Below are 19502 nucleotides of genomic sequence, written 5' to 3'. Positions count from 1 at the left end.
TTACCTTCATTATGTATTCCTTATGCAGAAGGAACAAATTAATCACTTTGGAAAAACTAGATCTAGCTCTTAACATTGTCACCTTCCTTTGAAGCTAAAGAAAGAACCATTCAGCTAATTTTTCCTCTTGGGAATCTGAAGCCACAGTTGGTGCACTCCAGACTAACTGAAGCATCAAACTTGTGAGCTTGACCAAAGAGCTTGACCTTTTTAAACTTCCTGTTACACCATGAAATCTGCTTATCACTTTCCTACACAGCCCATGGTTCTTTTGATTAAACATACCTTTAGCAAAAGTTGACAGTCTGAATATTCAATCACTGATAAACATTGAGCATTTGATCTAAGAGCTAAAAAGTAGAAAATTGCCTCCAAAACCCCTTTGTGTTTATGCCAGCTAAGGATTAGAGATCCCAGAATCCTTTGGGGGTTTGGTCACCTTGGGGAAGGGGGAATGGGGCGGGCACTGGAGGGAAGAGGAAAAGAGTAGCAGTGTGGCCTAGTGGAAAGGACTCATAGTTTAAGTAGGAGGGACTAGGATTTTCCCATTTTACAGATGACGAAACAGGAACAGAGAAGTTGTGACTTGACCCACAGCAGGCAGGTGGAGGAGTTGGGATGAGAACTCAGGTCCTCTGAATCCCAGGACTGTGCCCTTTCCACTAGAACGTGCTGCTTCTCAGTTTTATTTACTCTTTCCCAATCTACCCCTAGCAAGTCCCAGACAAAGATGTCCCCTGAGATGCCATCGGAGAAAAGGCAGAGTCCCTGGAGAGTGAGTCCAGCTTTATGTAACCAAGAGTTTAGTTTCCAGTCCCAAATAAATATGTGGGAAAATAACAATAATAGTGGTACTTGTTAAGCACTTACTATGCGCCAAACACTGTTCTAAGGACTGGAATAGATACCAGTTAATCAGGTTGGACACAGTACCTGTCCCACATGGGACTCACTCTAAATCCCCATTTTACAGCTGAGGTCACTGAAGCACAGAGAAGTGAAGTGACATGCCCAAGCTCACTCAACAGCCACGTGGCAGAGCCAGGATGAGAATCCCGGTCCTTCTGACTCCCAGGCCCGTGCTTTATCCACTAAGCCACACAGCTTCTCAACATATATGATATGAATCTGTGGACAAGAAGCATGTAAAGTTAGATACTGCTGTCAAAAGTTTTATGCCTCAGAAAAATGTAATTATAGTTGGAGTATATATTAATGGTGGAGTAGCTCCTCACTGCTTTAGCTGCTATGACTTGGCTAGTAGCAACTGCAGATTTGGCAGAGATTATGTAGCAGCAGAGGGCAAATACCCCATCCCCGCTTCCTCTCAATCGTCAGCTGTGTGACTGGGCAAGTCACTTAACTTCTCTGTGCCTCAGTTACCTCATCTGTAAAATGGGGATTAAGACTATGAGCCCCCTCATGGGACAACCTGATCACCTTGTAACCTCCCCAGTGCTTAGAACAGTGCTTTGCACATAGTAAGTGCTTAATAAATGCCATTCTTATTATTATTATTAATCACTATTATTCATTGAGCTCCTGTGTGCACAGCACTGTACTAAGCCTATAGGTCAGTATACCGTACTAAGCCCTTGAGAAGCAGCATGGCCAAGTGGATAGAGCATGGCCTTGGGAGCCAGAAGGACCTGGGTTCTAAACCTGGCTTAACCACTTGCCTGGTGAATGACCTTGGGCTAGTCACTTCATTTCTCTGGGCCTCAATTCCCTCACTTGTCAAGTGGGGTTTAAGACTGTGAGCCTCATGGGGGACATAGAATGAATCCTGATTAGCGTGTATCTACTCCAGTGTTTTAGTACAGTGCCTGGCCCATAATGACAATAATAATAATCATGGTATTTGTTAAACACTTGCTATGTGCCAGGCACCGTACTAAGTGCTGAGGTGGTTGCAAGCAAATCAGGTTGGACACAGTCGCTGTCCCATATGGGGCTCACAGTCTCAATCCCCACTTTACAGATGAGGTAACTGAGGCAGAGAGAAGTGAAATTACTTGCCCAGGTCACACAGCAGACAAGTGGCAGAGCAGGGATTAGAACTCGTGAACTACTGACTCCCAGGCCCGTGCTCTATCCGTTATGCTGTACTTAAAAAATACCCTTAAAAAAAAATGAGTAGACCCAATCCTTGCCTTCAAGGAGTTTACGATCTTTCAATTTCTCCCTTTTCCCTCACGCCTTTGTCTTCTGATAGGTCAGACACAAAAGAGTCTTCTGTTTGCTTGTCAATGAGTCAGTGGTACAGCCTGCCTCTCTTTTCACCCCCATCTGCAGCAAAACCGCTAGTCGCTGGGTCCTTGAATTATTTAAGTTCAACAATACCACAGAGTTTGAAAAGTTTTGTCTCTGGTAAGCACCAGCCACTGTTGGCATCTCATCTGCCATCTCTAGTCAGTTCAGGCTGAGCTGATTAGGTAAGATGTTGACTTGTATGGTTCACTGAACAGATAATTTGCCAGACTGTTTTTGGTTTTTTACTCCTAATTTTAATTCATCATTTCTAACTAGACCACTGTCTTTTAATCATCCTGGAATATTCACCAACTTCTGGGGGTTTTCCCCCCTCCAAATGCCTACAGTTGCTTTTCATTCTTGGAACCTTTTGATCTTGACATCTGAGCCAAAGTCACAAAGTGATGTTCCCCTTCTTGTGAACCCTGAAATGCTGGGAATTTGAGTTCTCGTAAGGGCAGCCTGAAAAACAAAATCCTCTGAAGGGAAAACGGAATCATTCAACCAATTGTATTCCTGGAGCACTTACGGTGTACAGAGTTGGCAGACACATTCCTTGCCCACAACGAGCTTATAGTCTAGTGGGGGAGTTTACCTGTTAGAGGATGTAGTATATCAATCAATCAATCAATCGTATTTATTGAGCACTTACTGTGTGCAGAGCACTGTACTAAGCGCTTGGGAAGTACAAGTTGGCAACATATAGAGACAGTCCCTACCCAACAGTGGGCTCACAGTCTAGAAGGGGGAGACAGAGAACAAAACCAAACATACTAACAAAATAAAATAGAATAGATATGTACAAGTAAAATAAATAGAGTAATAAATATGTACAAACATATATACATATATACAGGTGCTGTGGGGAAGGGAAGGAGGTAAGATGGGGGGTTGGAGAGGGGGACGAGGGGGAGAGGAAGGAAGGGGCTCAGTCTGGGAAGGCCTCCTGGAGGAGGTGAGCTCTCAGTAGGGCCTTGAAAGGAGGAAGAGAGGTAGCTTGGCGTATGGGCAGAGGGAGGGCATTCCAGGCCCAGGGGATGACGTGGGCCGGGGGTCGATGGCGGGACAGGCGAGAACGAGGCACGGTGAGGTATATATACTTAATTGTGGTATTTGTAAAGTGCTCACTATGTGCCAGGCTCTGTACTAAGCACTGGGGTGGATACAAGCAATTGGGTTGGGCACAATCCCTGTCCCACATGGGGCTCACAGTCTCAATCCCCGTTTTACATATGAGGTAACTGAAGCTCAGAGAAGTGAACTGACTTGCCCAAGATCACCCAGCAGATAAGTGGCAGAGCCGGGATTAGAACCCGTGACCTTCTCCTAGGCCCGTGCTCTATCTGCTACATCATGCTGGGAGATTTCTTTAACTTGCCCCCTTTAAATGTTGCCTCTGCTTTCTAGTCCACTGGCGCAGTCTTGAGGTGAGAATTTGCACCATCTGTCCGACTGTTGTGCCTACACATGGCCAATGCTGACATCTAACACAGCTAACTAAGAGAGAATCATCTCCTTTCCCCTGGCCAGAATTCATAAGAAATGGCCAGGCCCAGTCTCCCTGCTGGGCTTCGGCATTAGTGTTAACACAGGATAGTGAGCTAAATGAGGCAGATAAGCAGTATATTGGAAACAGAAATAGGGACAGAGGCTTGGGTACTCTACCCCCTGCTCATCACCTGATAAATTCTCACCAGACTTACATACTTCCTCAAGACTCTCAAAAAGCAATAGGGATTTGTTTACACAATGAGCACTCCCCCCACCCCCCAAAAGAAATCAAGCTTTCCGATGCCCTCAAGATATTTTATGCATGTAACTATTAACATCCCATACAGTTAATCTTTATAGGGTAATTATTGTAGCCTTGGGCATCCTGTTTCTCCAGCCCTCACTAAAAGAATTCATACATTTGTCGGTGAGTTTTAATCCAGGTTATCTTTTAGTTGCCAAACTGGAGAAATACTCCAGCTAATATCACAGATGTACCAAGGAACACTTCACTACATGAACAGATTTTTAGGTTTTAGCTCCAGGTTTAAAAGAAATTAACTCTTTGGAGCTATAGGATTTCTTGGCATAACTGTCACTGGTCAATCAATCAATCAATCAATTAATGGTATTTACTGAGCACTTACTGTGCGCAGAGCACTGTACTAAGTGCTTGGGAGAGTACAAAATAACAAAATTGGTAGATTCGTTCCCTGCTCATTATGGGCAGGGAATGTGTCTGTTTATTGTTGTGTTGTATTCTCCCAAGTGCTTAGTACAGTGCTCTGCACACAGTATGCACTTAAATTCTGACTGACTAACTACCATGGGATTCCAGGCTAAACCAAAGTTCCAATGAGTGACCTACGAATATGTATAAGGGGTGCCTCAACTTTCGACTTTTTTGCCCCCATTTTTAAGTAGCAATTTTTATGTAGCTATAAGGGATAGTTCGGGAGAACAAAAGCTAGGTCTCTAAATTGTGATCTGCAAACACCTTGGAGGTGGGATATCAAAATCATGGCCCATTAAAAGGTTCCAACCTGGTCTTCAGAATGGTTTCTAAAAATGTCTGAATTCTGGTTTTAAAAACCCACCTTAGCTGTCCTAAATGAGAATAATCCTGCAGACGGGCTAAAGGAGTGGGGTGTGGGGAGGAAGACTGGGAGGTACGAAGGCATCCCCAGTCTGATTCTGCATCTCACCGGATGAAAATTCCAGCAAATTTTTTTTATTGTATTTGTTAACCACTTACTATGTGCCAGGCACTGTACTAGGCGCTGGGGTAGATACAAGCTAATCAGGTTGGATGCAGTTCCTGCCCCACATGGGGTTCACAGTCTTAATCCTCATTTTCCAGGTGAGGTAACTGAGGCTCAGAGAAAGTAAGTGATTTGTCCAAGATCACACACAGCAGACAAGTGGCAGAGCCTGGATTGGGAACCAGGTCCTTCTGAGACCTATCCGCTAGGCCACACTGCTTCCCGTGGTTCCCTTACTTCTGCCTGTCAATCAATCAATTAATCAATCGTATTTATTGAGCGCTTACTGTGTGCAGAGCACTGTACTAAGCGCTTGGGAAGTACATGTTGGCAACATATACAGTCCCTACCCAACAGTGGCCTCAAAGTCTAGAAGGGGGAGACAGAGAACAAAACCAAACATACTAACAAAATAAAATAAATAGAATAGATAGGTACAAGTAAAATAAATAGAGTAATAAATATGTACAAACATATATACATATATACAGGTGCTGTGGGGAAGGGAAGGAGGTAAGATGTGGGGGATGGAGAGGGGGACGAGGGGAAGAGGAAGGAAGGGGCTCAGTCTGGGAAGGCCTCCTGGAGGAGGTGAGCTCTCAGTAGGGCCTTGAAGGGAGGAAGAGAGATAGTTTGGCGGATGGGCAGAGGGAGGGCATTCCAGGCCCGGGGGATGACGTGGGCCTGGGGTCGATGGCGGGACAGGCGAGAACGAGGTACGGTGAGGAGATTAGCGGCAGAGGAGCGGAGGGTGCGGGGTGGGCTGTAGAAGGAGAGAAGGGAGGTGAGGTAGGAGGGGGCGAGGTGATGGAGAGCCTTGAAGCCCAGGGTGAGGAGTTTCTGCCTGATGCGCAGATTAATTGGTAGCCACTGGGGATTTTTGAGGAGGGGAGTAACATGCCCAGAGCGTTTCTGGACAAAGACAATCCGGGCAGCAGCATGAAGTATGGATTGAAGTGGGGAGAGACACGAGGATGGGAGATCAGAGAGAAGGCTGATGCAGTAGTCCAGACGGGATAGGATGAGAGCTTGAACAAGCAGGGTAGCGGTCCCTTCGGCATCAGCTGCTTCCCATGGTTCCCTTACTTCTGCCTGTCCCTTTGGCATCAGCTGCATCCGCTTAGAGAAGCTACTGCTGGGATGAGCCGAATGCTGAGTTGTCTGGGAAATGCACAGGACTTAATGCTCTTAACACAGTGTTAACACTTCGGCCAGAGGCAGGAGAGGGAATCCCAGCCTCCCCTCCCAGCCTCAGGGACAGAGACCAGCGAGGATCCAAGACTCTCAGGCCAGAAGTGCAGCAAATTAGCTGGCAAATCGCCCTAATGACAATATCTGACTGACCGGAATTGATATTGTAACAATTGACCCTATGCCATAAATTCAATTTTTTTTCTGAAGCAGCATGGCCTAGTGGATAGAGCCCAGGCCTGGGAGTCAACAGATCATGAGTTTTAATCCCGGCTCTGCCACTTGTCTGCTGTATGACCTTGGGCGAGTCACTCCACTTCTCTGGGCCTCAGTCATCTCAGCTGTAAAATGGGGATCGAGACTGCTAGCCCCACATGGGACAGGGACTGTGTCCAACCTGATTTGCTTGTTTCCGTGCCTGCCCCTAGTGAGCGCTTAACAAACACCATAATTATTAATTATTATTATTATCATTCTGTATCTCGGAGCAATATAATGGGTTGGAAGTGACTTCAGCCCACTGTGCTATTTAAACCGAAGTTTAAAAGAAAGCCAAATCAACTCGTTCTTTTGGCAAAAGATGGTGACAAAGATGCTGATGTAAGGGAACTCTTCGCCAACAGTAAACACGTACACTTGAATGGCAATTTCCTCCCCTTTGGAAAAGTATACTAGTGAAAGAGGATTCCGACAAACAACCAAACAAAATAAGTTGATTTAGTACACCACCTGTTCATCCCTTTGTCTCCACTCGTTCCAATTTTCTTCTAGCGAGCCTTTCACCACAGGGTTTGGCAATGCTTGCCCACGTTGCGCGCTAAAAGCTCCCTGGGAAGATTTATGTGGAGACTTTTTAAAAGCCAGGTTTCTGAGCTGCAAAGCAAAAAACAAAGAATGGATTACCAATGCCGTTACTAGTGGCCAACCTTCGAGAAGGTTAGCAGTAATTGGTCACTTAGCAGGTAGCACCCAAATATTCGCTACGCCAAAATTTCCCAGCTGAATCAATTCTTTGTAACCTGGAAGAACAATGAGGGTGTTATTTTCGGTGCCAAATTTGCCCTACTCTGCAGGTTGGTACATGAAATCATTAAATTCAGCATGGGTTGTGCTATGCATTGTATGCATTTGTATGCATTCCTTGTTGCTTACAGGCCTGCCAGGAATAAAACACTCAGGAGGAAGGAACAGAAAGGTTAGGATTCTTTCAAAACAGAAGCATAAGAACATGGATTTAATTTTTAAGTAATCCAAGTGACCAAAGAAGAGGCACGTGATTAGCAAGGAAACACAGGAGCATAAAAGTGCGGAAGGCAAATGGCTTCGGCCCTGCCTGAAATCTCCATTTCTTGATTTCTTTCTTCATCAACAAGGGCATGGCTGGGTTTTCCAGACTGAGAAGCAGCATGGTCGAGCGGATACAGACCGGGCCTGGGAGCCAGTGGACCTGGGTTCTAATCCTGGCTCCGCCGCTTGACTGCTGTGTGACCTTGGAAAAGTCACTCGACTTCTCGGTGCCTCTGTTTCCTCAACTGTAAAATGGGGATTCAATGCCTGTTCTCCCTCCTGGACTGTGAATCCCATGTGGGACAGGGACTACATCAGACCTTGTATCTACCCCAGCGCTTAGAAGAATGCTTGACACTTAGTAAACACTTAGCAAATACCATAAAAAAACCCCACTGTGTCCACAGTCCCCAGGGTATGGTGAGCTGGGTGAACCCCAATAGCCAAAACCCCAAGCTTAGGAGTCGCTTGACATACTGTACTGTTATATCATCATCATCATCATCAATCGTATTTATTGAGCGCTTACTGTGTGCAGAGCACTGTACTAAGCGCTTGGGAAGTACAAGTTGGCGATATATAGAGATGGCCCCTACCCAACAACGGGCTCACAGTTTAGAAGGGGGAGACAGACAACAAAACAAAACATGTAGATAGGTGTCAAGACATCAGAATAAATAGAAATAAAGCTAGATGCACATCATTAACAAAATAAATAGAATAGTAAATATGTACAAGTAAAATAAATTGAGTAATAAATCTGTACAAACATATATACAGGTGCTGTGGGGAGGGGAAGGAGGTAGGGTGGGGGGGACGGGGAGGAGGAGAGGAAAAAGGGGGCTCAGTCTGGGAAGGCCTCCTGGAGGAGAGGCAACATTGCCAAGATCCGCCCTTTCCTCTCCATCCAAACTGCTACCCTGCTAATTCAAGCTCTCATCCTATCCCGTCTGGACTACTGCACTAGCCTTCTCTCTGATCTCCCATCCTCGTGTCTCTCTCCACTTCAATCCATACTTCATGCTGCTGCCCGGATTATCTTTGTCCAGAAACGCTCTGGACATATTACTCCCCTCCTCAAAAACCTCCAATGGCTACCGATCAATCTGCGCATCAGGCAGAAACTCCTCACCCTGGGCTTCAAGGCTGTCCATCATCTCGCCCCCTCCTACCTCACCTCCCTTCTCTCCTTCTACTGCCCAGCCCGCACCCTCCGCTCCTCCACCACTAATCTCCTCACTGTACCTCGCTCTCGCCTGTCCCGCCATCGACCCCCGGCCCACGTCATCCCCCGGGCCTGGAATGCCCTCCCTCTGCCCATCCGCCAAGCTAGCTCTCTTCCTCCCTTCAAGGCCCTGCTGAGAGCTCACCTCCTCCAGGAGGCCTTCCCAGACTGAGCCCCTTCTTTCCTCTCCCCCTCGTCCCCTTCTCCATCCCCCCGTCTTACCTCCTTCCCTTCCCCACAGCACCTGTATATATGGTTGTACATATTTATTACTCTATTTATTTATTTATTTATTTATTTATTTTACTTGTACATTTCTATCCTACTTATTTTATTTTGTTGGTATGTTTGGTTCTGTTCTCTGTCTCCCCCTTTTAGACTGTGAGCCCACTGTTGGGTAGGGACTGTCTCTATGTGATGCCAATTTGTACTTCCCAAGCGCTTAGTACAGTGCTCTGCACATAGTAAGCGCTCAATAAATACGATTGATTGATTGATTGAGAGGAGCTCTAGTAGGGCTTTGAAGGAAGAGAGCTAGCTTGGCGGATGTGTGGAGGGAGGGCATTCCAGGCCAGGGGGAAGACGCGGGCCAGGGGTCGATGGCGGGACAGGCGAGAAGGAGGTACAGTGAGGAGGTTAGTGGCAGAGGAGCGGAGGGTGTGGGCTGGGCTGTAGAAGGAGAGAAGAGAGGTGAGGTAGGAGTGGGCAAGGTGATGGAGAGCCTTGAAGCCAAGAGTGAGGAGTTTTTGCCTGATGCGCCGGTTGATTGGTAGCCACTGGAGATTTTTGAGGAGGGGAGTAACATGCCCAGAGCGTTTCTGCACAAAGATGATCCGGGTAGCAGCGTGAAGTATAGACTGAAGTGGGGAGAGAGGAGAATGGGAGATCAGAGAGGAGGCTGATGCAGTAATCCAGTTGGGATAGGATGAGAGATTGAACCAGCAAGGTAGCAGTTTGGATGGAGAGGAAAGGGCGGATCTTGGCGATGTTGCGAAGGTGAGACCAGTAGGTTTTGGTGACGGATTGGATGTGAGGGGTGAACGGGAGAGCGGAGTCAAGGATGACACCAAGGTTGTGGGCTTGTGAGACGGGAAGGATGGTAGTGCCATCTACAGTGATGGGAAAGTCAGAGAAAGGGCAGGGTTTGGGAGGGAAGATAAGGAGTTCAGTCTTGGACATATTGAGTTTTAGATGAAGGGCAGACATCCAGATGGAGATGTCCTGAAGGCAGGAGGAGACATGAGCCTGAAGGGAGGGAGAGAGAGCAGGGGCAGAGATGTAGATTTGGGTGTCATCTGCGTAGAGATGAAAGTTGAAGCTGTGGGAGCGAATGAGTTCACCAAGGGAGTGAGTGTAGATAGAGAACAGAAGGGGACCAAGAACTGACTCTTGAGGAACCCCTACAGTAAGGGGATGGGAGGGGAGGAGGAGCTCGCAAAGGAGACTGAGAATGAACGGCTGGAGAGATAAGAGGAAAACCGGGAGAGGACGGAGTCTGTAAAGCCACGATTGGATAGCGTGTTGAAGAGAAGGGGTTGGTCCACAGTGTCGAAGGCAGCTGAGAGGTCGAGGAGGATTAGGATACAGTAGGAGGCGTTGGATTTGGCAAGAAGGAGGTCATTGGTGACCTCTGAGAGGGCAGTTTCAGTGGAGTGTAGGGGACGGAAGCCAGATTGGAGGGGGTCACGGAGAGAGTTGGCGTTGAGGAATTCTAGGCAGTGGGCATAGACGACTTGTCCAAGGAGTTTGGAAAGGAATGGGAGGAGGGAGATAGGGCAATTACTAGAAGGGGAGGTGGGGTCAAGAGAGGGTTTTTTTAGGATGGGGGAGATATGGGCATGTTTGAAGGCAGAGATGAAGGAACCAGTGGAGAGTGAGCAGTTGAAGATGGAAGTTACGGAGGGTAGGAGGGAAGGGGTGAGAGATTTCATAAGATGAGAGGGAATGGGGTCAGAAGCACAGGTGGCTGGAGTAGCACTTGAGAGGACTTATTTATTGAGCACTTACTGTGTGCAGAGCACTGTACTAAACATTTGGGAGAGTACAATACAACAATTTTTTATCTATCTGTCTCTCCCATTAGATCATAAACTCTTTGGGGGCAAGGATCGGGCATCTTGCTTCGGTTGGTCTCTCCCGGGGAAACGCCTAGTACAGACAGGGCTTGGCACTCAGGAGGTGCTCAATAAATACCAGTGATGAGAAGAGTTATCACTCAATGATATTTATTGAGCGCTTACTACATGCACAGCACTTTACTAAGCATTAGGGAGAGCACGATATGACAGATGTATGAGCTCAGGGCTTAAATGGATTGCAGAAAATCCCTATAGCAGATAAATCTCACTCTCTTAGGACTGTTGGGATTTCTGGCTTTTGGGTCAGACACAGCAAGGAGGAAAAACTGAAAAGCAAAAATCATCATCCACCTTTTCCATGCTTGCCCGGAAGATGAGAAGCAGCATGGCTCAGTGGAAAGAACCCGGGCTTGTAAGTCAGAGGATGTGGGTTCTAACCCCGGCTCTTCCACTTCTTTGATGCATGACCCTGGGCAAGCCACTTAACTTCTCTGCGCCTCAGTTATCTCATCTGAAAAACGGGGATTAAGACTGTGAGCCCCAAATGGGACAACCTGATTTTCTTGTATCTACCCCAGCGCTCAGAACAGTGCTCGGCACGTAGTAAGCGCTTAACAAATACCATAATTATTATTATTATTATGAGAGCCCTGTTGGACTGGGCCTGGGGTTAATTGATCAATTAACCAGTTCATTTATGGAGTGCTTACTGTGTGCAGAGCACTGTACTAAGCACTTGGGAGAGTACAATACAACAATAAACAGACAAATTCCCTGCCTCCCTGTAAAGTGATAACTGTGGGGTCCCCCAATTGAAGCAATGGGGCTGGGGGAGGGAGGGGGAAGGGGGAATAGCTTGTGGGTCAAAACAGATCTATAGAAGCCCCAGTACACTTTGGCATTAGAGTTGCTGGTGTCACATTCCAGCCTCAAGGAACTATTCCTCACAAAATTCCCTCAGGTTGAATGTGTGGCTCTAAGTTCACCTCTTCTAGGGGCTTAAATGTGGAGAGCAATAATGATTGTGGTATTTCTTTTGCGTTTACTATGTGCCAAACACTGTACTAAGTGCTGGGGTAGAAACAAGAGAGATTGGTGGGATGATTTCCTGGAGCCACATATGAACTTGATCATTCCACTTTGGTGCATATTATTTATTAGCTACACTTACAAATATGCAAACTGTGTTGAACCTCTAATAATAATGATAATAATAACAGTGGTATTTATTGAGTGCTTACTCAGTGCCAAGCACTGTATTAAGCACTGGGGTAGATACAAAATAATCAGTTCAGACACAGCCCCTTGTCCCCTTTCACCGTTTAAAGGGGAGAGAGAACAGATCCTGAATCCCTATTTTACAGATGAGGAAACTGAGGCATAGAGAATCAATCAATGGTATTTACTTAGTGAGTACTTAGAGAAGCAGCACGGGCCTGAGAGTCAGAGGACCTGGGTTCTAATCCCGCTCCACCACTCATCTGCTGTGTGACCTTGGGCAAGTTACTTGCCTGTGCCTCATCTGTAAAATGAGGAGTAAGACTTTGAGCTCCATGTGGGGCACAGACCGTGTCTACTCCAGCACTTAGTACAGGACCTGGCACATAGCAAGATCTTAATAAATACCATTTTTAAAAAAAGTGACTTGCCTAAGATCACAGAGCAGGCAAGCAGCAGAGCCGCAATTAGAACCCATTCGCTCCCACGGCTTCAACTATCATCTCTACGCTGATGACACCAAAATCTACATCTCTACCCCTGCTCTCTCTCCCTCCCTTCAGGCTCGTGTCTCCTGCTGCCTTCAAGACATCTCCATCTGGATGTCTGCTCGCCATCTAAAACTCAATATGTCCAAGACTGAACTCCTTATCTTCCCTCCCAAACCCTGCCCTCGCCCTGACTTTCCCATCACTGTAGACGGCACTACCATCCTTCCCGTTTCACAAGCCCGCAACCTTGGTGTCATCCTCGACCCTGCTCTCTCATTCACCCCTCACATCCAATCCGTCACCAAAACCTGCCGGTCTCACCTCCGCAACATCGCCAAGATCCGCCCTTTCCTCTCCATCCAAACCACTACCCTGGTGGTTCAATCTCTAACCCTATCCCGACTGGATTACTGCATCACCCTGCTCTCTGATCTCCCATCCTCCTGTCTCTCCCCACTTTAGTCTATACTTCATGCCGCTGCCCGGACCATCTTTGTGCAGAAATGCTCTGGGCATGTTACTCCCCTCCTCAAAAATCTCCAGTGGCTACCAGTCAACCTACGCATCAGGCAGAAACTCCTCACTCTCGGCTTCAAGGCTCTCCATCACCTCGCCCCCTTCTACCTCACCTCCCTTCTTTCGTTCTAGAGCCCAGTCCGCACCCTCCGCTGCTCTGCCGCTAACCTCCTCACTGTGCCTCGTTCTTGCCTGTCCCGCCGTGGACCCCCGGCCCACGTCCTCCCCCTGGCCTGGAGTGCCCTCCCTCTGCACATCTGCCAAGCTAGCTCTCTTCCTCCCTTCAAAGCCCTACTGAGAGCTCACCTCCTCCAGGAGGCCTTCCCAGACTGAGCCCCCTCCTTCCTCTCCCCCTCCCCATCCCCCCGCCCTACCTCCTTCCCCTCCCCACAGCACCTGTATATATGTTTTTACAGATTTATTACTTTATTTTACTTGTACATATTTACTATTCTATTTATTTTATTTTGCTAATATGTTTTGTTGTCTGTCTCCCCCTTCTAGACGGTGAGCCCATTGTTGGGTAGGGACCGTCTTTATATGTTGCCAACTTGTACTTCCCAAGTGCTTAGTACAGTGCTCTGCACACAGTAAATGCTCAATAAATACAATTGAATGAATGAATGAATGAATGAACCCAGGTCACTTGACTCCAGGCCCATGCTAACCTCTCACATGTAGATCTCGCTCTCTAAAAAAATATATTTTACCCACATGCCCTGGACAATCCTGAATGTTATGTACGTAAATGGGGAGGCAAAAATCTCAGTAAACATCAATGGTCAACCACAAAGGGAAGGGTATAAGATAGCAAACACCTAGGCAAGGGAAAGATAAGTGGAGGGAGGAATTTTAATGTCTTAATTTTACATATACTTTTATTTTTCTGTTATATCATTTTACCCTCACAACATGCCTAGAACACAACCCCTCTCCTGGCTCTAATCAGTTTGCATTCATTCAGTCGTATTTATTGAGCGTTTACTGTGTGCAGAGCACTGTGCTAAGCTCTAGGAAAGTACAATTCAGCAACAGAGACAATCCCTCCCCACAACGGGCTCACAGTCTAGAAGGGGGAAAAGAGACATCAAAACAAGTAAACAGGCAGTAAACAATCAGAAGTACAGAGTTGTCTTGGGATCCTCTCCTCGCACTCCCACCCCAACACACCTGCCTTTGGTAAATCTCTCCTCCTCACTCTCCCAGCCAAGTTTAGACCAGAAGTCAGTGATTTGGGGGAACCCTTTGGAAAGGAAAGAGAAAGCACTGCTCGCTGGTAAGGTTCTCATTACCTCATTAGCTTCGCTCTGCTGCTGTTCCTTCCTTTTTCTCCGTTTTTCTTTCTTCTCATTTGTAGCTGATTTGCTAACTGAAGCTTGAGGCTTTCCAGTATTTCGACCTTTTCTGGCTTCCCCGAGCTCAGAATCAGAACCACTGCCACTATCCACTTGTAACAGGGCAAAACGAGACGCAGTGGTGGGAACGGAATTCAAGACAGCTGAGGCCATCTTAAAGAGATATCTTCTCCTGAAAAAGTTAAAAAAAAATTATCTGGTCTTCAAAAATCCTGTATGATACAATTTTTTTTTGCAGGGCCATCAGATTGGGCTTAATTTTTAAAATAACAACAATGATAATGTATTATTAATATTAATAATCGTGGTATTTGCTAAGTATTTACTCTGTGTCAAGAACTGGGAAAGATACAAGACAATGAGGTTGGATACAGTCCGTCACATACAGGCTTCACTATCTAGGTAGGAGGGAGAAGTTCCCATTTTACAGATGAAACTGCTTTTTGGACATATATCCAGGATATATCCAGCATACTGTCAACACTAGAAGCACACACACACACACACACACACACACACAGAGAGCCAAGCACTGTACTAAGCGCCAGGATAGATACAAGACTATCAGGTTGGACACAGTCCATGTCCCACGTGCGCTCCCAGCCTTACTCCCCATTTTACAGATGAGGTTACTGAGACACAGTGAAGTGACTTGCCCAAGGTCACGCAGCACTTAATTAAATGCCACTGATTGATACTCGGGTTTACAAAATGCAACAAACACAAGGAGAACATTCTCTCTGCCAAGCTTCTGAAAAAAAAAAACCTCCATTACCCGCTTCCTGGGGAATGAGACAGTGTTGAATCAAGCTATTGGACACTGACTCGTTTGTGGCAGCCAGGAAAAGTAATGAAAAAATCTGGAGTGTGGACTAGGGAATACAAATGAATGGAGAAGTTGCAGGTGGATGGGAAATCAGTCAATCAATGACATTGATTGAGCACTTACTATGTGCAGAGCACTGCATTTAGCGCTTGACAGAGTACGATACAGCAGAGTTGGCAGATATGTTCCCTACCCACAGTGAGCTTACAGTCTATATGGGGAGACAGACATTAACAGAAGTAAATAATTTATAATGTCTAATTTAAGTGCCGTGGGGTTGAGGGCTGTGAGAAAATCAAATGCCCAAAGGTCACAGACATAAGTGCACGAATGACAGATACGGACATAAGTGCTGTGGGTTTTGGGGTGGGGGGGGGGAGTGAACAAAGGAAGTGAGTCAGGGTGATGTGGAAGGGAGGGTGAGAAGAGGAAAGGGGGGTTTAGTCAGGGAAGGCCTCTTGGAGGAGATGGCCTTCAATAAGGCTTTGAAAGGGGGGCGGCGGGGCAGGAGAGTAACTGATTGCCAGATATGAGGGGCTGTTTGAGGGCGCACAGCCTGGGCTAAATCCAGCAAGGGTGGGTTGGGATGTCCCTCTGGCGCTCCTTATTTTGCACACAGTAAGCGCTCAATAAATACGATTGATTGATTGATCAAGCAATCTGATCGATCATTAGTATTTACCGAGCACTTAACTGCATGCAGGGCACCATACTAAGCGCTAGCAAGAGGACAATACAGCCGAGTTGGGAGACATGCCCACAACGAGCTTCCTATAGTCTAGAGGGGGAGGCAGACATTAAAATAAATAAATAACAGATACCTGCATAAGTGTCCTGGGGCTGAGGGTGGGCTGAATATCAAGTGCTTAAAGGGGATAGATCCAAGGGCATAGGTGACACAGAAGGAAGAGGGAGTGGGGGGAAATGAGGGCAGGTAGGGGAAGGCTTCTGTTTCCATATTTTGGAACGGGAGGTGAAGGGGGGCGGGGAGGAGGGCAGATAGAAAGTGAGGCTAGGCCAAAACTAGAAAGTGTGCTACTGCTGCTACACATACTCGGTTGTCTTCTGGGCTGGTAGGACTACAAATTCCAAAAACCCCAAGGAAGCAACAACTGCTCTCGAATGAAGCAGCGTGGCTCACTGGAAAGAGCCTGGGCTTAGGAGTCAGAGGTCGTGGGTTCTAATCCCGGCTCCGCCACTTGTCAGCCATGTGACTTTGGGCAAGTCACTTTCAACAGTGCTCAGCGCTTAGAACAGTGCTTTGCACATAGTAAGCGCTTAACAAATGCCATCATTATTATTATTCATTCATTCAATTGTATTTATTGAGCACTTACCGTGTGCAGAGCACTGTAGTAAGCCCTTGGAAAGTGCAATTCGGCAACAGAGACAATCCCTACCCAACAATGGGCTCACAGACTAGTAGGGGGGAGAAAGACAACAAAACAAAACTAGAAAAGCCTCAATAGCACTTAACTTCTCTGTGCCTCAGTTACCTCATCTGTAAAATGGGGATTAAGACTGTGACCCCCTGCAAGGGACAACCTCATTACCCTGTATCTACCCCAGTGCTTAGAGCAGTGCTTGGCACATAGTAGGTGCTTAACAAATACCATCATTACTATTATTATGACAACACATCCCAAAAGTGAGTCCTGGCACATTTGTCATTTGACCACGATGTGACTTGTCCCAGCTCATGGAGAATTGGACATTGTTTGACTACTCTGGAAAGATTCAACCCTAAGGGTGGATGATGTACCGGGGCGGGGGAAAGATGTTGATTCAGATATAAAAATAAACAATGAGTTACTGTAGTCTTTGGTTGCAAATAGTACTGTCTGGACTTAAACAACTGCAGGCAGGGAACGTGGCCACCAACTCTACAATAATTTCCCTCTCCCAAGTGCTCAGCACAGTCCTCTGCACACACAGGATGTAATCAATAAATACGGTTGGCTGATTGTATTCAAAGACTACCCCTTGGAGGGCACTTAATTCTCTGTGGGCGTTTTCGATAAATAAGTTCTCATTTGTCATATGCCATTGCCTGATACAAAAAGACACAAGTATGGAAGCCAAAGATCAGGGAGACCACAAGTTAAACGAGCCATGCAATTCCATTAATACAGCCCTATATTCAACTTTACTTAACCAGAGCATGACACCCAAGTTAGAAAATGACTCTTCTGCTATAGTTAGCACCGATGGGACCTTTAGTAAACTATTGTGCCTACAAATCTGATGGGGGAATATGGAAAAACGGAGGCGGGATGGAGAAACGCCGCTCAAGTCATTAAATAGGCAACCGGACCGTGGGTCACATTAAAGAAAATGGGGTCAGCCTGGAAAGAGAAACGGTTATGGCCTGGTGGAAAGAGCCCGGGCCTGGGAGTCAGAGGACCTGGGTTCTAATTCCGTCTCAACCAACTGCCTTTTGTGTGACCTTAGGCAAGTCACTTAACTTGCCTGTGCTTCAGTTGCCTCTTCTGTAAAATGGGGATTAAATAAACCAGGATCACTCCCCGTTAGGTCTGGCGTTCTAGGCCGAGACTGGGCCAAGTCTTAGATTCCCAGCCCGGGCAGGGTGCTCGGATAAGGGGCGATTTAATAACTGCCTTCAAACAAATGCCAGATTTGACATGTGATGAGAACGTGACTGGAGAAGCAGCATGGCTCAGTGGATAGAGCCCAGGCCTGGGAGTCAGAAAGTCATGGGTTCTAATCCCTGCTCTGCCACCTGTCCACTGTGTGACCTTGGGCAAGTCACTTTACTTCTCTAGACCTCAGTTCCCTCATCTGCATAACAGGGATTAAGGGTGTGAGCCCCATGTGGGACAGGGACTTTGTCTAATCTGATTAATTTGTATCTACCCAAGTGCTTGGCACATAGTAAGCATTTAACAGGCACCATTATCATTATTATTTTTCTTAATAACATGAAAGACATTAGGAGAAAAAATGGAATTGTGTCTAAATGTCACGGAGTTTGGTCAGTTCTACGAAGAATGGGACTGGAAAAACAAAAATATAATCCTCACTTTCAAAATTCCCAACCTAGAAAACTTGTCATATAGGAGAGGGTACTAAAGCTCTTGGAGGGGTCGGTTGTAAACTCGCTTAGAGATGACTCTTTTCATAATTCCGAACACAACCAGGAAGGGAGAGGCACATGACGATGCATTGAAAAATCTAGTTTCTTAGGGGTATACGGCTGGAGTTGTTTTTACTTATTCGGGGAACGGTTTACACTTGTGACTCATTGTTCCAGTAACGAAACTTAAGCACAGACCCTGGGAAAACAACAACAACTTCTGAACGTAATGTATTAAGTACACGCTTACAACAATGCTAAAGAGTATCTCTTTGAAGTTCTTTGGTTCTCGAGTCCAAAGCTGTGGCTTCTCCCCCTCCGACCGAACAAAGGCAGACACACCGAGGGGCGGGGGGGGGGGGGGAACCAAAACTTTTGAATGTACCGTACTCGGCATACACTTGACAACAATGTACCGCGCTCGATCACTACGACGGATTGAACGCTGCTGAGTATTATTTCGGTCCGTTGAGTCTTACGTCCCGAGCCCTATCTTCTTTCCATTTTTGAGAGTCAGGGGCCTGCGCCCAAAGGCAGCCACCTGAACGTAAACGGCTTTTTTTCCGCTTGAATTCTCGCCGTGTCGGACGAGGGCTCAGCGGGGATCTAAAGGAGCGCTCAGAGCAGCGCTTGGCGCGTAGTAAGCGCTTAACAAAATCCCGTCCTTCTCCTCCTCGTTCTACCGGCGGCCACCGATCGGCTCCGCGGCCGGAAGGGGCCCAAACTGGCCCAACTCTCGCCCCCAATGTTCCCCTTTGGGCTCGGCCGTTCCGTCCTTTCACCGAACGCCTAGTAGGGCTGGGGGATGAAGTAAAAGCCTGGTCGGGGAGGTCCTCCGACGGCCTGGGAGGGGGAGAGGGGTCTGGGGGCCGGGCCCAGAAAACCCCAGGAGGTGATCGGGGCGGCGGGCAGGTGATCCCCCGGCCACCGTCCCTCACACTCACCGCCGCCTGTTTCGCCGAGGGCCAGCGCGTGCGGGCGGGCGATTTGGGTGTCCGTCCGTCCGGGGCAGCAGAGTTGGGGGCGGAAGTGGGGGGGGAGGGGCGGGGCCGGGCCGGGGGGCCGTTCGGAGAGTCCGCGCTGCCCGGGAATAGGAGTGCCTCCTGGCGGCCGCTGCCTACTCCCACCGCCGCCCTTCACCTAGCTTCGGCCCTTCCTTTATTTCCTCGGCTCCTTCCTCCCTTCTTCTTTCCTTCCCTCCCTCTTCCCTCCTTC

At 47.3% G+C, this 19502-nt stretch overlaps 1 protein-coding gene across 3 annotated transcripts in view; it reads right to left on the bottom strand.

Moving 5' to 3' along the window:
* GKAP1 (G kinase anchoring protein 1) overlaps positions 1–19302 on the bottom strand; it is a 47926-nt gene extending 28624 nt beyond the window's left edge. For all 3 annotated transcript variants that reach the window (XM_038769980.1, XM_038769978.1, XM_038769979.1), the window contains exons 1-3: positions 19232–19302; positions 14305–14539; positions 6927–7070 (exon numbers count right to left, since the gene is read on the bottom strand). In XM_038769980.1, coding sequence (XP_038625908.1) covers positions 6927–7070; positions 14305–14520 — 360 coding nt within the window. In that variant the 5' untranslated portion in view covers positions 14521–14539; positions 19232–19302. The remainder of the gene's footprint in view (positions 1–6926; positions 7071–14304; positions 14540–19231) is intronic.
* Positions 19303–19502: the final 200 nt, after the last annotated feature.

Source organism: Tachyglossus aculeatus, chromosome X4 (assembly GCF_015852505.1).
Source record: "Tachyglossus aculeatus isolate mTacAcu1 chromosome X4, mTacAcu1.pri, whole genome shotgun sequence".
NCBI classification, from domain to species: Eukaryota; Metazoa; Chordata; class Mammalia; order Monotremata; family Tachyglossidae; genus Tachyglossus; species Tachyglossus aculeatus.
Note: the sequence above shows the minus strand (reverse complement) of the source record. Positions and strands in the feature narration are given on the sequence as shown.